The following is an 18,713-nucleotide window of genomic DNA, read 5'->3' as shown; positions in this document are numbered from 1 at the left end:
CAAAACCAGAGGCCAGAGGGAGTATGCTTTGAGTCTGGTTATTATTGGCTACTTTGACCTTTTTTTGTTCTTTTGCTGCTATTTTCTTTCTCTGTTTTATCTGTTAGCTTTTCTCTGTCATTTCTCTTTGCTGTTTGAACCAAAATTGCCTTAAGCAAAAAGAAATGTAGGGCTGGGAATAGAAAAGAAAATTAAGACAAATATGGAAATCTGTTTTTAGTAATGATCTTTCTGAAAAAGGATGGCAGAGAAAGGGAGTTCCACTTTGTACAGAAGCCATGTCACTGTCAGCTAAGAAATAGTTACTTTTAACAATATGATAGAGATTTCCAGGTATAACATTCTTTCTTTCTGCCTTGTTCTGTAACTTGCTCAAATAAACAGGGAAAGTTGTGCTGCCTTTGCACAAGGGAAACTTGTAGAAAATACAGCTCCAAGTATATAAAATGAGGACTTCAAAGCTTATACTGAGTGTGGGCTTGTGAAGAAATTCTGTTTAACAATAGCATGAACAGCCTACACTTACAAAGTAAATATAGTTATTCATAGTTTCATAGTAGCTATGGTCAGGAGGGACCTGAATAGATCATCTAACCCAGGCTTGTCCAACATGTGGCCCTCCAAGCCATTTTATCTGGCCTGAGGCACTGCCGCTGCAGATCCAGGGCAGCAGCCAGGCAGGCAGGGCTGGCCTGCAGGCCCCAGCTGGCAGCAAGGGGAGGGGAACTGCTTACCCCTACGGGGCTGGGCTCATCAGTGAGCCGTGTCCTTCCACTGCTGCCCTGAGGGCTGCATGGCGCGGGGCTGCCCCAGGCATGCCTGATTAGACGAGCTGGAGACAGCATGTGCAGCTTGTTCTCTGTTTCCACCCCTTGCTCCTGGCACATGGCCAGGGAAGCTGCAGCATGGCTTGCACCCTGCCCGCTGTGTGGTGGACGGAGGCATGAGGTAGGTTCCCACGCGGAGCTGGGGGCGCCTTGGGGCTGAGCTGGGGCAGGTTGGAGGCACGGGATAAGTTCCTGCTTGGAGCTGGGGATGTCTTGGGGCCAGGCCAGGGTGGACAGAGGCACAGGGTAAGTTCCCGTGCAGAGCTGGGGGTGCCTTGGGGCCGGGGTGGATGAAGGTACGGGGTAAGTTCCTGCACAAAGCTGGGGGCACCTCAGGGCCAGGCCGGGGCTGTGGGGTGTGCGGTTGCAGGAACCCAGACCAGAGGCTGCATTTGTCCCTCAGACAGGGACATCCAGGATGGAGAGATAAAAGGGAGGGTAGGTATGCACACACACACGTGCACATACACACATGCATGCACGCTGACGTGTGTGGCAGTGAGGAGAGCTCCCATTTTAGTCAAGTGTTTGGTATTATTTCATTCTTGTTTTTATATTGTTTTTATTTTGGATTTTAAACCACATTTCCAGATGCATTTCATTCTTACTTCCTGCAACTTCACTGGTGTCAAAGGTCAAGTGACATCATTTCCTGATGTGATACTACTTCCTGTGAGGTCTTTGAATATGGCTCACTGGCCCACTGGGTGATAAAAAGTTCGTGATCTGGCCCCACCTTCAAAAAGGGTGGACACTCCTGATCTAGCCTGACCCCCTGCCACAGGCAGGAATGAATGCTGTGTTCACAAGACCCCAGACAGGTGATCATCCAATCTCCTCTTGAATTTGCCCAAGGTAGAGGCAAGGACCACTTCCCTGGGAAGTTGGTTCCAGATTTTGGCCACCCTAACTGTAAAAAAAACTGCCTTCTGATCTCTAACCTAAACCTGTTCTCCATCAGCTTATTACCGTTGTTCCTCGTCACCCCAGGTGGTGCTGGGGAGAACAACAGCGAATAGGTAGAGCCCTTATCTCCCCTGATGAGTCCGTAGGCAGCCACCAGCCCGCCCCCCCCCCCCAGCCTCCTCTTGCTGAGGCTGAACAGGTTCAGGTCCCTCAGTCTGTTCTCATAGGGCCTGTCCTGCTGCCCTCTCACCAAGCAGGTGGCCCTCCTCTGAACCCTCTCCAGCTTGGCCACATCCCTCTTGAAGTGTAGAGCCCAGTATTACAATTACAAAGTAAATCTGGTTCTTTCTAGATGGAAAAAAGGACAAGATCTTAGTAAAGTAAATTTTAAAAAACCTACTTCAACCAATATGGTATGGTGAGTAGAGAAATCTGAAATACTAAAGTTTCTTTTTTTTTCATGACACTGCAGTAGGCTTCAGTAGTATATTCACTAACTTTCAGGGCAGATAAATTAGTGATTTTTTTTTTTAATAATCAGATTTTTTTATTTAATCTTTAAAAAAACTAAGATTTTTTTTAAAAAAGTAAACGTATATAAAGATAGTTTTAATTTAAGATATGTTTGAACTCAAAAATATTGTTGTGGAATATTGATTATGATTTCTAATTGTATGCTATTTGAGACAATATATTCATGTAACCTTTTCAGAAAAGTTTTATAAATAGGTCACAAGAGGCCATGGACTGCATTAGGGACCCAATCTTACGAGGTTCCCAGAAGCTCCTCTACAGATTAGAAAAGATTTTTTTCTAAAATGCTACCCAGTGGGACTCAGTGCTCAGTCTAGAAGATTTCTTTGATGCTTAGTTTCAGTTGTCAAACTCTGGATTTGTGTGTCCAGAGATAACATCCTTGTTAGCAGCAGTATATGGAGATGAGAAAGAACAGACCTGATTACCCACCCATCAGTTTTCTCGTCTCTGCAAGTTTTTTTACACAGAGTCTAGCTCTTCCTTGCCTCTCTCTAAAAGTGCAATGTTTCAAGAAGTTAAATGAATAGAGGATTGTTGGGGGTGGAGTGGATTGTGGCAAGGAGTCTGGAGATAAATGCAAGGAGGGAGGGGCAGTAGAAACAAAAGAGAAACATTTTGAGTTGAATATTCCACAAATCCTGAGAGAAGTTTCTGAGGATAGCCTCTCCATTGACTTGAGAAGTAGTCAGGGAATGGTATGATAGAAGGGAAAACCTATTATGGCAGTGGGCTTGCCCAGCCATAAAAAAGACCCTGTTTAGAAATATTTTAATGAAGGTTATAGCAAGCAACAAAGAATGTACTTTTTGTAGAGAATAGTGACTAAATTGAGGCTTCCTGACTGGTGATTTTAAATCATGATTTAAATCAGTTTGGTTTAAATCAAATCCACCCTGCTAATTTTGTTTATTATATTCATAATAATGGATAGTTCCAGTACAGCTTGTCCGAAATATCTTCCTGTTAATTAACATTATGATGGGTGGTCACAGAGGAAATAGATAAGGGATTTTTATATAGCTCCAACTTCCTGTCCCACCTTGTTGACACCTGCATCTTAAAACCAGTAGTTGTTTAAATACTGCACTATGAAGATGATATTTTCAATATCTTTTAATTTTTTGTGGTACTAGCTTTTGGGTAGTTAAATTGGTACCACTGCATGATTCAAAGTAATTTTAATTTTTGGTCTTGACAAATTCAAAGCTCATTTTCCTGCATTAGATGTAGATTATATCACAATTTGGATTTGTGAATTTGGTAGCTGTTTAATCTTTTGTCAACTCTTGATAGGTTGGCCAATAGCTAGTGTCTTTTCCAGGTTAATCTTCATAGGTCATCTTGTTCAGATGATGTAGACAGAAAGACAGCGAGCGCACTTGGAAAGGAAGTATTGGGCTAGAAAGGAGAAATTGCATCATGGTTTTTTTGAGTTACTGTGCTTTTGCTCTGCAAAAACAGAATCAGTTTTTTGGCTGCTGGTGTATTTGTAGACTTCAGTTCCTGTTTGTGGGGCAGTTCATATGTACTGAAGTTACTATATGAGGTAGGAGCCCTTCATTCTATCATTTGGACAGATATCTTCCCACTCTGAAGGCTTTTACAGAGGAGAATGAAATCTGTACTAATGAAGATGATCATGGGAAAGCTCAGATAAAGACAATGATGAGTCTCATCTCTTAGGGAAGCATTTGTTTCTTGAAGCTATTTGTTTAAGCGGAGGCTTCTCTATATTTGACATAAATTGTCAAGTTATCATTTAGTAACTAATCTTCCATTGCTTGGTCACAGTACGGTTTCTGAATGCCCCAGGTCGTTTGTGACCCGTTTCCTTTTGGCTGCGGTCCGGAATGGGAATCAGAAATTGATTTGGTGTATTGATGGATGTTTTTTTAGTGCTAAATAAATACTGAATGTTCATACTGGTATGATTAGATCACTTCTCATTTGATGCCATGAAACATGTGTTGCTGTTGAATAGTATGCTGTTTGTCTAAGAATGAGTGTTTATAGGTAACACGCAATACAAAAAATACCATCATTCATAGTTTTGTACATTCAGTAATTTACTGTATATAATTTAACATTTTATATAGAGAGATATATTGGTTTCCCATTTTAAAAAGCAATTGAATATCATATTTACTTGAATACATAGTGAGGTGGGTGTCCATCCCCCTGCACCCCTCCAAACTTCATTAAATACATTGTCTGTCATTAAACTGCTGCCAAAATAACGTGTGTTCAGTAATGGAAAACAACTATATAGTTGATTAAATGCAGCCAACGCTGAACATGACTGTAAAATAAATAAATGGCGTATGTTGGGCAACATGCTATGATAGGAAGATAAAAACTGATTTAGAAAGGATAGGCAAAGAAGTAAGACAGGAGATTACATATGATGAGAAGAACTGGAAGGCTTTAGTTAAGGCAGTTACAGGCTCTTGATGCCTGTGAGATCAGTTAGATGAAATTTCCCACCGAAAATGCTCATCTATGCAAAGACAAGTCTAGGACCTCATTGATATCTCTAATGTGAGAACAACACAAACTTAAACACAAATTTAATAACTAAACAGTTTTTTCTGTACTTACAACCAGAACTGTCTTTTGACTTACTCTTACCTACTCACGAAAGTTGAAATTCTTTGCCCAATTATGCTAATCAATCGGGATTTGCTGTTTGACCTGAAAGGCACTTGAATTCCTTAATTCAGCTCAAGTATCATTAAGGACCCCCATCCCTAAGCTGTCAAAATATGGGCCTGGGATCCTAAGTTTAGTTGAGGAAAATTGTTTTCCATATAGCAATATCAATAATTTTATGAATAAATTGAAAAGAAAATCTTCCCATTAACAATAAAGCAGTTTGGTTTTGAAGTGACAAAAAAGTATGTTTCTTAAAAAAAATCCAATTTTAGCCTTTAGCAGCTCCTTTTAAAATTTTAAATACATTTAAAAAAAATCTTCAGACATTTTTCCTAGGCAGGCTTTCTAAATTTGGTAAAGGGTGCTCTCTACCCCCTATCACCTCAGCTTTTTCCCACAACACACGCTTTCCCTCATGAAAACATCTGTGAATAGGATTCTTGAGTCTTCTCTGCTTGTATAGTTACAGGAAGGTTTTTGTGCAGTGCAAGGAAAGAAGAAAAGGAAGGGCTTGCATAGCCTCCGCTTAAGAAAACGTGCTGGCCAGTCTTTACATCTTGTTTTTATCCTTCACATTCTTTAGTTGGGTCAGGAATTACTGTAGCTTCTTTACCCTACTGCTTCTCTCTTCCCATAACGGTGCTGGCCCTGGCAGCTGTTTCCCTGTTATGTCCACCTCTCTTTAGCTCAGTTGATTAAACAAGACACAAGTGGGGAGAGAAGCAACTCACCCACTCTTTTCCTCCTTCCCGTGAATAGTTTCATTGGTAGTGAAATACAATTAGAATTTAGAGTAAAATTTGAGTACTGGAAATTTCATACCTGGTCTACAACATAACTGGCTCACATAATCTTACATGACAAACATAGTTGTTGAAAGGATTTTTCCCACCCACTTGATTTAAAGCCAATGAGGCCTGGGACTGAGAGACGAATTCTTTTCTACCTCCAGATACATCTACATATATGCCCTTACTGCGCCATTGTTACTGTGCTGTGCCAGTGGCGCAGTTATTTTTAGCGACTACATTGCTGTAGCAATGCACTATAGCAAGGGAGCACATTGCTATGGCAACGTAATGTCATGGTTTTTGCTCACTGACGCTACATCGCTGTAATGCGTTGCTATGGCAACATAGCATCTCATATAGACATGCCCCCTGTCTCTGAATCCAATTTAGGCCTGTCTTATCTAGAAAATTATTCTAGATTATGCTATTTTGAACAGTAAATTTAACTTGATACAGTGTTTAAATAGGACTTAAACTGTGCAAAGGGATAAGCTGTGGTTCACATGATGCATTTGGCTATAATTACATCCGCTTAAGCCAATAGGTTCCCCCCAATCAGTGGGACCTCAGTGTTAAATGTGATATATGTTTACTTTTCTGGCTTTGCATTAGTTGTCATCTTTTACCTTTTGTAAAGTGTTTTTTCTCTTAAGTAGGAATCTTAGTTTTTTTGTAATTTATGTATATAAAAATTTTCAAACTGTAATTACAACCTAATCTTTATGCTGTGGTTTAACTCTTGTACTAAGCATCAAATTGTGTATTGAATAAAATTTCCTTAAATGAGACAAAGTGCAGTTGTTGTGGTTTATCTTATTGTCAGAAATTTAGATGTCTGTAATAATCGATAACTTAACTTGGGTAAGAGCATGGACTGCCTCATTCTAAGACTAAACAAATTAATTAGGATTAATTTTTTTAGAAGTTTACAAAGTTTTATATAAGCTTAGACACTATATTGCCTCAGTTACATAAGCACATAGAACTGGGATAGGCCTAGGCACACCTTCAGGAAAGATACAAATAGGTAAATTAATCCCAAATGTAAGATCATAAAATATATAATATGAATTAATATACAAAGTCAAATATGTTAACCAAAATAAATGGAAATTGGAAGACGATAATAGCTCCTGTGTTGAAAAAGTTCATAGTAGTAACATGACATGTAAGTTTACTAGCAAGTCAACATTTTGGCCTACCTGTTTGGATGATGATGCTTTAAAATAAGGTGAATGTGCTATTATGTGGGAGTTAATAACTAAATGCATGTTATTATTTTTAATATAAATAATGAATAGATTTTATTTATCATTCATATAGCTCCAACGCAGGGTTAAATTAGTGGTAAAAATGTTTTTCACTCGCATTCTGAACAGTAGGTGGTTGTGATGGGGGAAGTTACAGGGTATGTAGCTGGGCAGCTTTCAGGGTGAAGCTGTTGCAAAAAGTGAGGCACATTTGGGCAGCAGCTGAGTAGCTGGCAGGAAGAAGAGAGACATCTTTAAGTACAGGTGAATGGGGCAACTGAAAGAATCATGGATAATCATGTCCTCCCACTCTTCACTGCCATTGCTATTCCCAGGTAGCATAAAGAGCAGGGATCCTGGTTTTCTCTGTATAAAAATCACAAATTCTCTGATTAACACCCCCAAAATCTGCATTTTTTCACTATTAAAATGAAACACTACAATATATATTGTAATCAATTAAACACATTTATTGATTATAATTTGAAAGCAATTTGGAAGTCTACCATTACCTCAGTCATTATAATAAAATTGGATGCCTATACATGTGCAACGGTGCTGCTCTGACATGCTGTAATTGCATTAATCGATTAATCAAGTCTACTGAAGCGTGGTAATTACTGTGCTCCAGCCGACTCCAGTGTCCCATGTTTTAGCATCCCCTTGCTGAAAAATGGCAGTAGGGGCGCTTTAACTAAAGTTTGTTCAACGAGCTTTACTTAAAGTGCCCCCACTGCCATTTTTCAGCTTGGGGATGCTGATACACAAGACACTCTCTAATTAATGCCTGGAGACTACAGGAGATAGGGGAAGGGCCTAGTGCTACAGGAGCGCAGCCATAGCACTTCAGGAGCCTGGCAGACAGAGGCAAGGGGTCCAGAGACTGGAGGTGGTAGATGGCTGCTAGTGCCTCAAAGCCAGGTCTGAAGCAGCGGGCCTAGGCTAAAAGGCCTAATGAGGGTACAGGTGGGGAGGCTGAGGCCCTAACTGAAGGAACAATGAGCTTGGAGCGTAGTATAGGGGAGAAAGTGCCATGCAAAATGCCCCTAAGGCTACAGGTGCCCTATAGGGGCCTTGTCAAGTCAGAAGGGAACTGTTAGGATTGAGGCTCACTGAGGCTTGTTGGTAGCCTCCCTCACTCTTTTTAACAGTTAGATCAAGCAGTGTCAGGCAAGCAAACTAGAGAGAGAGGCCATAGAGTTTCAGCCAGACAGGAGCTGCGGTCCTACTGAAAGATGTTTTGGCTGCCTCAGTGGTTTTGCGACTGGTTACAACATGTGTAACCACTCATAAATTCTAAATACTGATATATTTTGGCATTGAATTTTGGTTATTTTATTATGGAAAATCAGAACCTAGGATATAGGTCTAGCGGGGCCCCACCCCCGGTGCTGAGCAGTTTTGATATGCTAGTGCCCTGCACATGCCATTGCCTCTCACTCCCAAGCCACAGCCCCCAGTCTCTCCCTCCCCACCCCAGCCCTGCCGGTGCCCCTCACTCCCAACCTGCTTTCTCTTGCCCCCAGCCTACCAGCATATCAGCAAAAGAATAGGTGTGTGGGGAATAGTGTGGGTATATGGGGAAGCAGGGTTTGGGTAGTGGTGACAGGTCAGGGGGGCAGTGGTGGCACAGGCAATGCATGGGGCACATGCCCCCCCAGATTTCTGCACTCACAGAAGGGCCCAGAGCTGCATCTGAGCCAGACCAGCTCTGAGCAGGTACCACCTTTGGTCCAGCAGGCAGGACCCAGTACAGCAGGGAGTACCGCACCACCCTTGTTACCAAGGTGAGGTAGCCCTCAGCTGCTGGGTGTGCAGGAGGTGCCTTACCTTGGCAGCCATGGTGGTGTAGTGCTTCCTTCCACACCAGGTCCTGTCCGTTGTGTTAGAGGCAGCTCTTGCCCAGTTGCATCCCTGCACCCCACTATGGGTACAGAAATCTAGAGGGGGTATGTGTCCCCACACACACATTGTCTGTGGTCCCCTGCCCTCCTCCCCACTGGCTTACCTGCAGGGAGCTGCTTTCTACCACACTGCCTGATTTCCATGTACTTCTGTGTGTGCACAAGTGAACGTGGTGCTCCCTGCATCCCATTCTCCCCAGCTCCAGCAGCCCCTTGCAGGCTGAAACTGCCAGCTGCAAAGGGAAACTTGCAGTTTCCCACATTTTTCTCCTTTAAAGGAGGAAATATGCATTTTTCCATGGTGCACACAACCTCGGGTCCCTGGTAATCAGTGGGTAACAGGATCAGTGCAAGCAGTTGGCTGTAGATCTGGTAATAAGCGTACATATTATTTCAATGTTCCTGAAATAATTGAGATGCATTAATATAGGCAGTAAATAATTTATCCTAATGAGTGGAAGAGATATGTGGACTGCTGGGATGGTTAGTAGTACAGATTTTAACACACACAATGAAAACTGATGCCACAGAAATGGGAAGTTATCATATTCCAAATACCTGAACATGATGTGTTCATCTATCTCTAACAAAATATTCTGATTGCATATTTTACTGTGATATAACCATACTGATTAAAGAGTAACATTGCAGTAAATACTGAAATTTTTTAATGTGTTTATTTTTCAGGGCAATTAAAGCATTTCAGGAGGCGCTTTATGTTGATCCCAGCTTTTGTCGAGCCAAGGAAATTCATTTGCGACTTGGGCTTTTGTTCAAAGTGAATACAGACTATGAGTCTAGTTTAAAGGTAGGTGGAAACAAATTAAGTTCTGTTCAGCAATTATTGCAAAATTCATTGCATTAAAAATGGCAAGGAATTTGTTAGGTTTGCATTGGTAGTACAGTGCCAACTTTGGAAATACAAGTATTCTTGTCTGCAGTATTCTAGCAAATCTTGATACTCAGAGGTAATAGGAAGGTTTGGAGGGTTCCAGAGAGAATTAAAGGTTCAGGTGGGCGCTGAACTCTTCACCAGACTAATTTAGTGGATTGTGAATGATCTGCGTTTATAATCCTAACTAAAGTACTACATTATAAGGGATGCAGGGAAAGCAAAGGAAGGGATAAGGAAGACAGAGAAAAGACAGGAAAAATTGGCAGTCTGGATATTTAGAGCCCTTCCTTTCTCCTCTATGTATGATACACACACAGACAAAAGTTCCTAATGTCTGAAACACCTTTTAAGCAGTTACTGTCTGACCAATTAGAAACTGTTTATTAGTATACAATACCTTTTTCTCTATTTCTTTTTCTATTACTGTAGCTCTTCCTTTGTTTTTTTTCCCATTTATTCTCTTCCATCTTGCCTTGTTCTCTAGTTTTTGTTTTTCTTTCTCCCTCCACCAATTCCTTTTCTTACCTGTTTTTAGCTAATACTGTAGGACAGAATTTTAGTCTTCAAATACACCTGTACTGGAAGTAGGAAGCATTCTTTACAGGAACTTCATGCTATGCAGTGAAATCTATAAGGAAATAAGTTTTTTTTTTAAGATGAGGTATAATTTTATCATTTACATTTCTGCATATTAAACTCTCTTGATTTTATATATGTACCTGTTCATTTCTCTCATTTTGTCCTATCTAGCTCAGTCCTTTTGAAACCAAAAGAAAGCCATTGAAATCTGGAACACCACAAATGTTTAAGAACTACTGTGTTTTCTTGTTCCTGACGGTTTACTTTCCCTCAGCTTTTCAGTGAGGGTGGTGTCTAAAGTAGGGGTGACCAAAGCTCCATCATGTATGACATGGCAGATCAGGTAGGGTGCAGGGAACATAGCAGCTGATAGGTCAGGGAGCACAGGGTAGGGAGTAGAAAGCAGAGCAGCAGTTGGGTTGGCAGAGGGGTTTAGAGTGGAACTTAGGGAGGGTGTGGGCCTAATTTGTGTGTCCCCTGTTTAAAAAAAACTAAAAAGCCCCCCAAAAAACAGTTGGCCCCCCCATTGGTTTAAAGCATGGTCAGCAACCTTAGGGCAGGGTTTAATGCTCTGGTTGCCACAAGACCCACTCCAAGTTATTGTGATATGGGCATTGCTGTGGTCATATAAAACTGTCCTGTATGCAGGGCTAAAACCTGTGTGCCTTCCTGCTGCACAAGGCCTGTCTGATAAACCTAAAGCAAAAGAAAGCTGGCTTGGGCTGTAGTCCTTCCTGGTCCAGACCATCACTCCTCACAACTCCACCCATACACCTCTGCTTCCAGGGTGGGGACCAGGAAAGGCTACAGACAAAGCCAGCTCTGTTTTTGCTTTAGGATTATCAAAGAACCTTAATGCAAGAGGAGTGTGCACACACACGTCACAGCCCTTCCTAGGGTGGCTGAACAGCAGGTACCTGGGGAAGTAAAGGCACCTGAGTTAAGTTGAAGCAGCACCAACAGTGGTTCTCAACCAGGGTACTGCCATAATCAAATAAGTGGTGTTGGGGTGCTGTGACTGAAAAGGTTGAGAGCCACTGGTTTACTAGATCATTGATCAAAGGAGCCATTCTGCTTCAACCTTATAATACAGTAAAACATTTCTCTAATCAGATTTCTTCTTCTTGCCCAGTGGAAATGTCCTAGGTCATGAGCCTCAGGCAGATTTGGGTGCTCTAATTAGAGGAAGAGAATCACAGTGTGTGCATAGAAGTACTATACAGTATAAGATGGCAAACCAAGGCCAGGAAGGGAGTGGAAGATCAGGGGTTGGCTTTGTTACTGTAGCACTTTACCACATTCATTTATGCTTGGAGCATGAATGTGGAGGTGAATCCTGCATGCTCAGATCAAGAAAAGGAGGGAAGGCTGGAGAAATTTTTGTTTTGGGCATAGACCACCTTGGATTAAATATACATGGTAGTATTATAATTTTTAATTAAGCAGTGGAAGAAATTTGAATATTTCACTTTTAACAGAACAAAGATGATCTACATATAGAAAAAGAAATTTAAACCCTGCTCCACAGTCAAATGCATCATTGAATCAAGCATTGAAATAAGGGAAGTGGATATGTTGCGGAACTGAAAAATACATTATAAGCCATGTACTGTGTTTAAACCATTTTAACTTGACAGAATTAAAATGCTTGATTTTTAAGGATACAAAACATACCAAATACTAAGGTTCTAATGCCTTGGGGGGATGTAGGTATGAGCTTGGAGTTGGCTCAGACTATTTAAAGAAAACAGAAACAAATCACAGCTGTTCAGTAATGGTAGAATTACAACTTTTGTACTGCTTTTTATGACAAATGATTGAACCATTAAAAAAGAAAAAAAAAAAAACTTACCCAGGGCAGAGCAGAGATCTTTAAAAGCAAAATTACCCTGAAGAAAAAAGTTTTGAGCTTTGTAAATAACTGGAAAAAGATTTATTAGAAGAAAAATGTTTTAGCCTTGTTACATGCTTTAGTATTTTCCAACCATGTTTGAGCCAAGCTGTGAAGGAGACTTGCAAAGTCCTCATAACTGTTGGGAACTTCATGATCTGATATCCAAAGCTGCTAAATATCTATGACTCATGTATTCTGCTGGAGCTTTACCTACAGAGCCCTTAGCACAGAGGTGTGATAATGTGGCCAGGCACCTAGACCAGCTGCCACATGCAGCAGATGTGGCAACTCCCAGTTGCCACTGCTGCCACACTCTGATCCCATGGTGACAGGTTTGGGGTTCTTTTCTGTGTATCTACTGCCCCCTTTATCCCTTTCCTCCTCCCCCCCCCAGTTGGCATCTGGGGCAGCTACCCCAATCACCCCACCCTGGTCAATCCACTGCCTCTGCAGGTCAGTCATTTGGTTAACAGGTATGCCTTATTCTTTAGCTAAGCCAGGGCAAATTTCTATGTAAATATGTATTTTGATTTTTAAATGTGTTTGCATCAATTTACTTAAATTGATCAGGTTGTATTTGTAGACAGGGCTTTAGGGCCAGACATATGCCTAAAGATGTAAATGGCTGGCCACTCAGGTGAGTGAGTGGTGCCAGACATTTTTAAAAATCTCTTCAGTTACTGTATATACCTTTTGAAAAACTGGCCTGTAATTAATTTTGTGCAGCCCTTCATGCATGGTTTCATGTAACAAAAGGCAAGACAGAGGAGTGAAGGTTGTTTTAGTATCAGTCTTTATGTTGTATTGTGCTAGGTTTTTGCCATACTGTGATTCTATGGACTACATACATGAAATACCAGTATATTCAAAATGTGCATTACTTTTAATTGAGTCAAACTAGTCATACTGTAAACAAACTTTATTCAGAACTCTGTGAGAAACTGGAGGGTGATGGTTGGTTTACAGCTATAAAATAAGCTACCAAGATCAAGAACATACACAGTGAGTAAATGTCCTTTCACGGAGCCTTAAACTAACAGTAAGGAGTAGGAAGCTTCATGCACAACCCAACATGATACTACTGTTCATGAAAAATAAATAGCAAATTAATTACCCACATCATGGATAATTGGCTTTGGTTTGACTTGCCCTCATTGGATCCTGAGGATCTTGCTATAAGGATTCAGTATGTTAAAGGACAGTTATGAGTAATTTATCTGATCCAGTCTGCTAGATGGTGGCCTTAGGAATAAGCAGTTCCTGAGGCCTTAACATAGTAACTTGCATTCAAGCTTGAGCTTCCCATTTGTCATTGATGAGAAAAGAGGCAACTCTCTGTATTACAGCTGTTTGGGACCGTAACAGACTACAGAGCTGTTAAGTTTAATGTAATCTGAAGTGCAGGAACAGTTTTTGATGTTGTTATTTAAACATTCATAGAATCATAGAAAATTAGTGTTGGAAGGCACCTCAGCAGGTCATCTGATGGCTTGGAATGGCTCTACGAGTGCTCATGGACCACTAGCCAGGTACCAGAGCCTTGGAAAAAGGCCAATGTGGTCCCCATTTACAAGAAGGGGAGAAAGGAGGACCCCAGCAATTATAGGCCAGTCAGTCTTACCTCGGTCCTTGGGAAGACCTTTGAGAAAATTATCAAGGAGTGCATCTGCAAGGGCCCAGCAGGGGACGTAATGCTCAGGAGCAACCAACATGGGTTCATTGAAGGCAGGTCCTGGCTGACTAACCTGGTTTCTTTTTATGATCAGGTCACGAAGTCCCTGGACAAGAGTGTTGGGGTGCATGTCATCTTCCTGGACTTTTAAGAAGGCCTCTGACACAGTTTCCCACGACATTCTTTTAAAAAACCCTGGTGACTGCGGCATTGATGCCTACACAGTCAGATGGCTGGTAAATTGGCTAGATGGTTGCATCCAGAGAGTGGTGGTGGATGGGTTGTTTTTAACCTAAAGGGATGTGGGCAGTGGAGTCCCTCAGGGCTTGGTCCCAGGGTCTGTACTGTTTAACATCTTTATCAGCAATCTGGATGTGGGTGTGGAATGCACACTGTCCAAATTTGCTGATGACACCAAGTTGTGGGGCAAGGTGGGCATGCTGGAGGGGAGGGACAGAATCCAGCTAGATCTAGACAGATTACAGAGGCGGATGGGGAATACCCTTCTTGTCAACACGGTGGCAGAAAGGGATCTTGGAGTCATTGTTGACTCCAGGATGAACATGAGCCGCCAATGCGAGGAAGCAGTCAGTAAGACTAACTGCACCTTGTTGTGCATCTACAGATGCATCACAAGGAGGTTCAGGGAGGTGATCCTTCTCCTCTATGTGGCATTGGTTATGCCACAGCTGGAGTACTGTGTCCTGTTCTGGGCGCCGCACTTCAAGAGGGAAGTGGCTAGCCTTTAGAGGATCCAGAAGAGGGTCACTCGCATGATCAAGGGGCAGGCCTTACTAAGACAGGCTAAAGGGCCTCAACTTACTCAGCCTCCACAAGAGAAGGATGGGGGGCGGGATCTGGTGCCCATTTACAAACTCACCAGGGGGGACCAGTGAGAATTGGGGGAGGCACCACCTGGGGCTACTAGGAATAACAGCCACAAATTGTTAGAAGGTTCAGACTAGACACCAGGAGACACTACTTTACAGTTAGGGCTGCCAGGCTCTGGAGTGGGCTCCCAAGTGAGGTAGTACTCTCTCCTACCTTGGGGGTCTTCAAGAGGAGGCTGGACAGATATTTGGCTGGGGTGATATGACCCTGGCACCCATTCCTGCCCAGGGTAGGGGGTTGGAGTAGATGATCTGTTTAGGTCCCTTCCAATCCTAAGCACTATGATCTAGTCCAATCTCATTCCAGGCAGGGCTTTTTCGAGATGGACCTTAAAAACCTCCAAGGATGGAGATTCCATCACCACTCTAGGTAACTTCTTTCAGTGCTTCACCACCCTCCTAGTGAGAGTTTCCTAATATCTGACCTAAACCTCCCTTGCTGCAACTTGAGACCATTGTTCCGTTGTCTCTCACTGCTGAGAACAGTCCAGTTCCATGCTCCTTGCAGTCGCCCTTCTGGCTGCTATCGAATACCCTCTCAGTCTTCTCTTCTGGGCTAGGGACAGAAGTTACACATAAGCTGGTTTAAATGATCAGAAACTGGTTTAAACCTGTAACAGAATAGGAGTTCAGTGCACATAAACCAGTTTCAAAATGCCTGAAACTGGTTTAAGATAAACTTGGTTGAATGTATTATCAGACTCAACTGATTTGGGTCAAACTGGTTTATAAAACTTCTGTCCCAGGCCCCTTCCTGGTTCAAGTTAAATCCCAGCATGCTTTCCAGGGCTAAGCTAGGCTGTGCTCTCTGATACAATAGTGAAGGGTTGGCGGGAGGAGGAATAGGAGGCAAGGACTGCCCCCCGCCTTTCGGCAAACACTTTGGGACCAGGGAGGGGGGGTTAAACCCTTCTTCCCCTTGTTAAATCCCCCTGAGTACAGATCTGCCTTGCCCTGCTAAACTTACTGAAACTTACTGCTGGATGTGACTCTGAACTACACTTCCCAGAGGTACCTGGAAACAGGAAGAGGAAGTAATGACTCCCTGCAGAGTCCTGCTGCTGTGGTGCTGGACTGCATATCCCAGAGACCTCCGGGGCAGCAGAAAGAGGAAGCAAATGTACAGCCCATCCTGGCTACATGCCAGAGTCGTCATGCTTTAGCACTCCCATGGCTTCTGGCCTGAGCCACTGCAGACATGTGGCTCCGTTCGCTGAATCAAAAGTAAATGTGTGTCCAGTTGTTTTTCTGTTTAATCTGTAGTTTAAACTATAGTACACAGACTGAATCGATTCAGCCTACGGGTGTTTGACTGTCTGTACTTAGTCCTGCAGACTAAATATACCCGGTTCCCTCAGCCTCTCAGTGCATTTCCAGTGCATCTATTACACCCCCCAGCTTTGTGTCATCCATCAGTTCCTGAGGGTGCAATCCATCCCATCTTCCAGATAGTTAATGAAGATACTGAACAAAACCAGCCCCAGGACTGATCCCTGGGGCACTCCACTTTGATACCAGCTAGACATTGAGCCATTGATTACTAGCCATTGAGTCTGACAGTCCATCCAGCTTTCTATCCACCTTCAATCCGTTCCTCCAACCCATACTTCTTCATCTTGCTTGTAAGAATGCTGTGGGTGACAGTATCAAATGCCTCGCTAAAATTAAAGTATGTTACGTCCACCACATCCTTCACATCCACGGAGCCAGTCATCTCATCATAGAGGGCAGTCAGACATGAGTTGCCTTTGGTGAATCCATGCTGACTGTTCCTAATCACCTTCTCCTCCAAGTGCTTAGAAATGGATTCCTTGAGAAACCTGCTCTATGAGTTTTTCCTGGGATTAAGATGAAGCGGACAGTTTTGTAGTTCCCTGGATCCTCCTTCTTCCCTTTCAGATATGGGCACGATATTTGCCCTTTTCCAATAATCCAGGACCTCTCCTGGTCACCATGAGTTTTCAGAGATGATGGCCAGTGGCTCTAAAATCACATCGGCCAACTTCCTCAGTACCCTTGGGTGCATTTCATCCATCTCTGTGGACTTGTATATGTCCAGCTTTTCTAATTAATCCCTAAACTGTTTTTTTGCCACTGTTGGCTGCTGACCTCATCTCAAAACTCTGCTGCCTGGTACAGTAATCTGGGAGCTGACCTTACCTATGAAGACTGAGGTAAAAGAAGCATTTAGGTACTTCAGCCTTTCCCTTCTCATCTGTCACTAGGTTGCCTCAGCCAGTCAGTAAGGGATCCACACTGTCCTTGACCTTCCTCTTGTTGCTAGCATACTTGTAGAAACCCTGCTTGTTACCCTTCACATCTCTTGCTAGCTGTACCTCCAGTTGCGCTTTGACCTTCCTGATTTCAGCCCTGCTTGCCTGAGCAGTATTCTTATACTCCCTAGTCATCTGTCCAAGGTTCCACTTCTTGCAAGCTTCCTTTTTGTGTTTAAGCTCACTGAAGAGTTCCTTGCTAAGCCAAACTGGTCATTTGCCATGTTTTGCTGTTCTTCTTGCACATTGGGATAGTTTGTTCCTGTGCCCTCAGTAAGGTTTCTTTAAAATACAACTAGCTCTCCTGGACTGCTTTCCCCCTCAGATTGGCCTCCCAGGGGATCCTGCCCATCAGTTCCCTGAAGAAGTGAGTCTGCTCTTCTGAAGTAATTTTTTTTTTTTAGCAATTAGTCTTTAAAAAAAAAAAAAAAAAAGCCAGTGCCAACAGAAAAGTTGCTGTTAGTAGGAGCCTTGAGGCAAAGAAGAAAATAGAGGCAAGAAGGTCGTATTTTCCATGGGTTTTTTTTGTAATTTAGAACATTAACAACATTCATCTATATTTCATATAAGCCATTTAAATATAAATAGATTTGTACCATTTTTTACATTTCTGGTTATAAGGACATAATATGAATCTGATATTTGGAAAGGAAAATATTTAAGAATCAACTATTTAGGCATTCACACTAGTGAATTTCAGAGGTGGTCCATTTTTTTTTCATTTTTTCAGTTTTACTTAGGAGAGTATGTAGTATAACAGTTCACCTCTCAAGACTTGTTTGCACTGCAGCATTGGTTCTAATTTTTTGAGCTATAACTAGAAACCGTACCTCGATTTCTGTGTTGCACATGTCTAGCAAAAGTTGAAGTGCTTTAAGTTCAAACAGGTTGGCCTGTCTGAAGGTGTGGGTTGCTGATGCTGAACCTAATAAGACAGGAAGTCAGCTACTCTGTGATGCCTGAATGCTTTGTAATCTATTTTCATTTGAGCTAGCCTAATCCAAGAGAAGTTAACTAAAATGTAAGCAAAAGGTAACACTGTAGTGGACCTCAGTCATCTACCTTCCTCATAGCGTTTTGTTTCCTGCAGTGGTCTTTGGACTGCAGTTTAAGAAGAACTTAACTCTGAAGTTGTACAAATAATGACAAAGTCTTTCATGTCTAGACTTTTGGCTAACATAAATATTCAGATGCGGTTGTAAAAAAAACACTGTGTTTTCATACTGAAAACATCCAGTGAATGACAGTTAAACCTTTTGGCCAAAGAAAATGTAGTTTCCTGTTAGTGTTGTATTTGAATAGAATTTTGCAGCCATAGTAGTTCAGAACAAGAGATTCTCCTGAACAGACTGGCCTTATTCAGTTTATGTAAATATATGACCGTTGTTGATTCTGTCTTTAGCACTTTTTTTTGTCCTATTCGTGTAGCTGATTTCTCCTGTTTGGATTGTGCAGGGTAAGGTGAAAGAAACACTGTTTATGCCTCACAAGCCCCTTTGCTTAGAAGATGAATTGATTCCAATTTTGAAGGACCCTGGAGAGCAGAGTAATGAGTTGATTTGGCAGCACGTGCTGCACGTCCTCTCCAAGATCCCCCCCCCAACATGCCTGGCAAATGGAGCCATGGCTGTCTGCCAACACTT

At 42.2% G+C, this 18,713-nt stretch overlaps 1 protein-coding gene across 3 annotated transcripts in view; it reads left to right on the top strand.

The window, feature by feature from the left end:
- KDM6A (lysine demethylase 6A) overlaps positions 1–18,713 on the top strand; it is a 239,234-nt gene that overhangs the window by 128,620 nt on the left and 91,901 nt on the right. For all 3 annotated transcript variants that reach the window (XR_016444037.1, XM_090061774.1, XM_090061761.1), the window contains exon 6: positions 9,555–9,675. Coding sequence is in view for 2 of the 3 variants with exons in the window: in XM_090061774.1 (XP_089917900.1) it covers positions 9,555–9,675 (121 nt within the window). In the remaining variant the exon portion in view is untranslated. The remainder of the gene's footprint in view (positions 1–9,554; positions 9,676–18,713) is intronic.

Source organism: Crocodylus siamensis, chromosome 1 (genome assembly GCF_052110815.1).
Source record: "Crocodylus siamensis isolate JL-2025a chromosome 1, ASM5211081v1, whole genome shotgun sequence".
Taxonomy (NCBI): domain Eukaryota; kingdom Metazoa; phylum Chordata; order Crocodylia; family Crocodylidae; genus Crocodylus; species Crocodylus siamensis.
This window is presented reverse-complemented; position numbering and strand designations above follow the sequence as displayed.